This window comes from Brassica oleracea, chromosome C1 (genome assembly GCF_000695525.1).
Source record: "Brassica oleracea var. oleracea cultivar TO1000 chromosome C1, BOL, whole genome shotgun sequence".
In the NCBI taxonomy this organism is placed as follows: Eukaryota; Viridiplantae; Streptophyta; class Magnoliopsida; order Brassicales; family Brassicaceae; genus Brassica; species Brassica oleracea.
The window spans coordinates 37,693,329-37,700,332 of record NC_027748.1 but is presented as its reverse complement, the minus strand read 5'-3'; the positions used below and the strand labels follow the sequence as shown (position 1 = coordinate 37,700,332).

The window sequence follows — 7,004 nt, the reverse complement described above, 5'->3', positions numbered from 1 at the left end:
AAATGATTACGCAAGTTTTTCTTATAAACTACGTGAATGTTGTCGAACAAAATAGTGGATTGTGCTAAGGACCTTTGTACGTATTGTTAACATCACATGGATCAGTGACCACCATGGGAAGTGTAGAGAATGGATAAGTCCGGTTTGGTAGACGTATAAGTGTTGAGGTGATAAGGATCGAGATGGTTGGAGATATGCATTAGAAGATTGTGATAAGGATTGTAGAAGATATTGTGCTTGAGTATATTCTTGTAACAAGCACGTATATATATGTGTAACATAAGACGTGAATAAACAACAAGTTCATACAAATCAATCTCTCTAAGTTTACATGGTATCAGAGTCTATCTGAAATTTTTTTTTCGAAAATCTGAGAGAGAGAAGTAAAACAAAAATCTCATGGCGAAACAAGAAACATCGGTGGTCGCCGGTAGCGGTAGTGAGAAAATGTTGTCGCCATATTATTTGTCTCCGTCAGACAATCCTGGAGTGTCGATCTCACCTGTCTCGTTGAACGGTGAGAATTACGCCGAGTGGGCGTCGGAGTTGGAAAACGCGCTGCGGGCAAAGTGCAAAACTGGTTTCATCGACGGTACGTTGCTGATACCAGACGAGAAGGAGAAGCCGGTGGAAGCCGAGACGTGGAGGACAGTGAACTCCATGATCGTGGGGTGGATCCGAGCGTCGATCTCTCCGGCTGTGCGCTCGACTGTCACCTTCACGCCTGATGCATACAAAATGTGGAATGATCTGAAGAAGAGGTTTTCGGTTGGTAACGCCGTACGTGTTCATCAACTGAAGGCTGAGCTGACGGCATGCAGACAGGACGGCGCGAGTGTTTTAGATTACTTCGGACGCCTGACTTTGAAGTGGGAGGAGCTGTTGAACTACAATCCTCTTCCCAAGTGCTCATGTGAGGCGTCGGGGAAAATTGCGCAAGATTACGAGGAAGAGAAGGTTCACATGTTCCTCATGGAACTGGATGATGCTAGATTCGGAAATGTTTGCACCAATATCATTGGCATGGAACCTCTACCGGATCTGAACTCTGTGTATCAGAGAGTTGTTAGAGAAGAGAGACGGCTCCTGTCGTCACGAGTGGAGACCAGACAAGACGCAGTCGGTTTGTGGCGAAGGCAGATGCGGTGCAAAGTGAGAGCTATCCGATGAGAGATGCGACGGTGGCGGTTGCACGAGGACGAGGCAGCAGTATGGCGTGCTCGCACTGTGGAAGAACTGGCCACGAGAAGAAAGATTGCTGGCAAATCATTGGGTTTCCAGAGAGGAATCAAGGAGAACGTGGTGGACGCGGGAGAGGCAGAGGACGAGGCCGTAATCAGGTCAGGTCCAATGCGGTGCAGGCCCCTCCTTTGACGTCTGAGCAGTGGGCGTCCCTGTCAGCGCTCCTTGAGCAACAGAAGCCGTCCCCAATTCCAGAGAAGTTGAACGGTAAGGTTCAAACCGGAGAAATAATTCTCGATACTGGTGCATCTCACCACATGACGGGAGATGTGCGTTTGCTCACTGATTTGTGTGAATTGGTGGGATGTCCGGTAAGTTTTGCAGATGGGAGCCAGGTGCAGGCTACTCAGTGTGGGATGTTAAGATTGTCTGATAAAATTGTGTTGGAGAATGTGTTATTTGTGCCAAACTTGAACTGTACATTGTTGTCGGTTGCTAAGTTGCTCAAACAGACATGATGTCTGGCTGTGTTTACTGACACTTTGTGTATTTTGCAGGACTGTTTTACGAGGACCCTGATTGGAGCAGATGAAGAACGAGGCGGTGTTTATGTTTATCGGGATGTGACAGTGGCGCGAGGTCTCAGAGTCAAGGCTGCAGAAGACAAGACTTTGTGGCATCGCAGATTGGGACATCCTTCTTTTGGTGTTTTAGGATTTTTACCATTTGTTTCTGGTGTTCAAAACAACTCTGACAAGTTTGGAGGTTGTGAAATTTGTTTCAAATCAAAACAAACTCGCGGGGTGTTTGCCGAGGGTTATAATAAAGCATATGTTCCTTTTGAATTGATACACGATGATTTATGGGGTCCGTATCGGGAGAAATCGTCATGTGGGGCTGCGTATTTCCTTACAATCGTAGACGACTTCTCGAGAGCTGTCTGGATTCATCTCCTCCTCGAAAAGTCTGAAGTAAAGAAAGTATTACCGAACTTCTGTCAACTTGTTCACCGACAATTCGGTAGACATGTCAAAACCGTTCGAAGTGATAATGGCACGGAGTTCATGTGTCTTACCAAGTATTTTACGGAGAGTGGAATCGTTCACCAGACTTCATGTGTAGCGACGCCACAACAAAATGGACGAGTAGAGAGGAAGCACCGCCACATACTCAACGTCTCCAGATCTCTTATGTTTCAATCCGACCTTCCTATCAAGTTTTAGGGGGAAAGTGTCCTGGCTGCGGCGCATGTTATTAATAGAACGCCGTCGAGTCTTCTGCATGGGAAGACTCCCTATGAATGTTTGTATGGTAAGGCCCCATTGTATGCTGATCTGAAGACATTTGTTTGTCTCTGCTTTGCACACAACCTGCAGAGACACAAAGACAAGTTCGGAGCGCGAGGCAGGAAGTGCGTGTTCGTAGGGTACCCGTTTGGAAAGAGAGGTTGGAGGCTATACGACTTGGAGAACGAGGAGTTCTTTACGTCCCGTGATGTTGTTTTCGACGAGTCAGTGTTCCCGTATCAGACTGATACAAGCGGCACGAACACAGCAGTCCCACAAACTATGCAACCTGTACATGAAACTGAAGAAATAGAACCACTGATCGCTTCGAGGGGGAGCGACGTTGCTGAGTTGCCGATGACTCCTACGGAATCCGTGGAGTCTACACCTGTCGAAGCACCACCAGCTTCAGAAACAAGGACAGCAGACACGATTGAATTGGAGAATGAGTTAGTGGAGGCCACAGAAACAGAGGCAACTGCACATGTTGAAGAAGCCGTGGTGACCACAGAAACGGTGGAGGAACTTGGAAGAGGTCACAGAGTTCCAAAGCCATCGATCAGGTTGCGAGACTACGTCACGTACAACGCGCAATGTCACCCTGATAAACACTGCCCTCGTTCTACCTCAAGTCCATCAGCATTCTCTGAAACGTGTCCAGGTAAAACCTCATCATATCCCATCTCTGCATACGTGACTGACGCTATTTTCTCGGAAAAGCATCGTGCGTTTCTTGCAGCTATCAGTGCAGATGTTGTGCCACGTAACTTTAAGGAGGCGATTCTTGATCCTGTATTTAAGGAAGCAATGGGAAGGGAGGTTGCAGCGCTGGAAGAGCAGAGAACGTGGGATGTAACTAACCTGCCCAAAGGGAAGAAAGCGCTGGGATGTACTTGGCTTTACAAGTACAAGTACAATGCCGACGGCACAAAGGAGCGACCCAAAGCAAGGTTGGTCGTGCAAGGAAACAGACAAGTGGAAGGGGTGGATTATGAAGAAACGTTCGCACCAGTAGCGAAACTCACGACGATGAGAACGTTGTTGGAAATGGCGGTTGCAATGTGCTGGGAAGTTCATCAGATGGATGTGCAGAACGCTTTCTTGCATGGAGATCTGCATGAGGAAGTATACATGAAGATGCCCCCTGACTTCAGTTCAAGTGATCCCAAGAAGGTGTGTAAACTGAGGAAGTCCCTGTACGGTTTGAAACAAGCTCCGAGATGTTGGTTTGCAAAGCTGACAAGTGCGCTGAAGGAGGCTGGTTTCAAGCAGTCGTACTCAGACTATTCACTCTTCACCTACATCAAGAACGGTAAGAGCTTGCGAGTGCTCATCTATGTGGACGATTTGGTGATCACGGGAAGCGACTTGGATATGGTGACGAAGTTCAAAACGCATCTGAGCAAGTGCTTTAAGATGAAGGATCTTGGTAGAATCAAATATTTCTTGGGCATAGAAATCGCAAGAGGTGCTGAAGGTATGTTTCTATCTCAACGGAAATATGTTCTTGATATAATAAATGAAGCTGGTCTCCTTGGTTGTAAGCCGGTCTCGACCCCGATGGAACAGAACCATCGGTTACTCTCTGCTGATGGACCATTCTATACGGATCCGGTTCGTTTTCGACGATACGTGGGTCAATTGGTGTATCTCACAATCACCAGACCTGAGCTCAGTTATGTGGTTCATGCGTTGTCTCAGCTTAGCTAGCTACTTCGTCAGCAAGCAATATGTGATATTAAATAGGCAAACAATGAATCTACAGTCTGATCCTTAATTTCTAAAATATATTTTTAACCTAGTGCTAAAATACAGCTGTTTATCTCTTTATATATTATAGGGTCAAACAATGTTGAATCTGCAAACTTTCTTTGCTTTTAACGTTTTTCAATGATTCACAATGGCTCATTTTTCTATTTAGTTTATATATGGCTTTTTTCAAACTTAAGACTGACTCTGTTATATATCCTTTACATCATTTTTCATGGACCTTCTATTGGTTCTGTGTGATATTTAAGACTCATGCATTTTTCCACTAAGATATTTGCTATAAAAAAATTATGCTCAAGAGAAGAAGGAATTACGAATTTGAAATCGGGAATAAATCTACTCCAGAGCATGGGAAACTAATGAAATTTAAATTGTACATCAACCCGATTAGTTGGTAGCGACCTAACACGTCAAAACTATGATAAAAAAATTCGTCAAAACTAAAAAAACAGCACCAAAAAGAATCTAAATACTCTTAGAGAGAATAGTTTACGAATTAGAGCAATCTGATTAGTTGGTAGCGACCTAACACGTCGTTGACTTGTAACTCTAGTCTCAACTTTGTTTGTTTAGTCACTTATCTATCATTTGTATGTAATTTATTATTACCTAACACTTTCTTGCTTTATGTCAAAATTATCCACTAGTTAAAGACAAGTGACCAATCTGAGTTGAATAATCGTGTGCATATAAGTACACAGTTAAGACTCCCAATAATTATAATGTAGACCAAGCAGAGCGGACAAGAAAATGACATTACATTTTGCTCTATCTTTTTTTTTTAATACATGTTCGATCAGTTTGACTTGTAAATGATGCAATAGCCCTGCATATTCGGTTCGGTTCCGGTTTAATTCTTTTGGTTTTTCGATTATAGAGGTCTAAGATCCGTTAAAGTATTTAGAAGATTCAGTTCAGTTTCGATTTGATTATTTCGATTTTTGGTTCGATTCAGATAACAAAGTTAGAAACCGGTTTATATCCAAAGTAATTTTGGATCTCCGGTTCGGTTTCAATTTTCTGGTTAATTTGGATTAAAAGGTAAAACAATCAGGTTGTTTGGATTAAATATCATATTTGTTTTTGGGTTTCAGATAAAAATTCAAATAATTCAGATAATTTAAAATATTTTGGATAAAAAGTATGATAGCAATTCAAAATTTTGGGTATTTTGACTTGTAAATATTATTTTAAACTATTTTCTTATTTTTAAATTAAAGATAATTAATATTTATAAATATATAAACTACATTATAGATATTCGGATGTCCACTCGATTCGGTTTCAATTTTTTGGTTCTAGAAATATAGCATCCACTAGTATAATTGATAGGGTTCAAATCCGAATACACCTCGTGTTTTGGTTCGATTCTTCCGTTTTGGATAAATATGCCCAAGCCTATATCTAACCATTCATAACCATACTTTTGAGTGAAATCCTGAAAAACTTTTTTCCTTTATTTTTTTTATTGAAAAACTCAGAGCAAAAATTGAACGGAAAAAATAAAAAAAAATTAGACATTGGGGCTTACTATAAGCCCAATTATGCAGACTTTTAACGAGTGCGATTTTGATTACGTTCTAGGTCTTTACTTCTAAGAGCAAGAAAATAGAAAATTAAAGGAGGAGAATGGGATCATTCTCATGCCCCATATTATACCGATAAGAACAAACTGATTCATCCATGGCGTATGTAACTCCTTTTATTCTGAACGTGGCAGCTGTATATTGAAATTGAATGTAATACAGTACATCGAATTCATTTCTCCTTGAAAATAGGAATTAAATGAATGTGAATAAAACATTGTAATAAAATGAAGAATTCAGTTAGAGGTTGGGGGTTGTACGTGCGTATGCACGTCAAAAACTCTTTCAAATGTCATATTCTCTATATAAATATGATGTCCAAAGTATATTCTTAACTACCAATTTCTAGGCCAAGCGCGTGTGGATCACTAAAACACCAACAAAACATCTTATAGGACCGATCTAATTAATCACAATCCTGTGTGATTACAAGATAACTATTTGGACTGCCTTTGAAGAAGGAACGAGAATGGTGTGTTTCTGTTTCTTGGTGGACCAGAAGAAGAAGATTAAAGCAAGCAAACCGGCGGCAGGAACGTGTTCCCGGTGCGGTCGTGGTGCAAAAGTCGCTGACATGAAGACTTCGACGAGGTTTTGTCTTGTACCTTTTTATTGCAGATCTTGGAGAGCCATCGTCTGCAGCTTTTGCGGCTCTGTTCTTAAAACGTACCGTTGATATATTTATTTGCATGTTTATTTATAGCTCTCCTTCCCCAAATTTTAATTTCGTTGTATATACTGGCCTGGTTTTTACAGTAGGCTTAGTTTTTCTTCATAAAGGGAAAATGTTTCAAAACTAAATGATTTTCATCTGTAATTTGTGAAACAGCGAAATATTTCTCATAATTTACATATTTTAAAATGATCGTTAAATTTTGTTGAAAACGCTAATTTTACATTCCACAGCTGTCTATATAATACATATGAAACCAACATTCATGATTCTGAAATGTAATGAGCATGCTTGAATTCAGATATGACATAGCTAAAACTATAATATTAGAAGTGATTGAGCCATATAACGCATATAATATTCCTTTTCCATCTTACTAAAATACTAGTCATATCAAAATTTCTTAAGTTAAAAATTTGTGAGCAATTTTCATTGTTGCAATGATGGAAGAAGAGAGTGTTTTAACTATTGAATAATTAAACATGACATGTAGCATAATGATTTAGT

General features: G+C 40.8%; 1 protein-coding gene across 1 annotated transcript; it reads left to right on the top strand.

The window, feature by feature from the left end:
* Positions 1–6,104: 6,104 nt before the first annotated feature.
* On the top strand, positions 6,105–6,677 carry LOC106298428. The gene has a single exon (XM_013734556.1). The coding sequence runs from the start codon at positions 6,294–6,296 to the stop codon at positions 6,498–6,500; it is 207 nt and encodes a 68-aa protein (XP_013590010.1). The 5' UTR covers positions 6,105–6,293; the 3' UTR covers positions 6,501–6,677.
* The last annotated feature ends 327 nt before the right edge of the window (positions 6,678–7,004 follow it).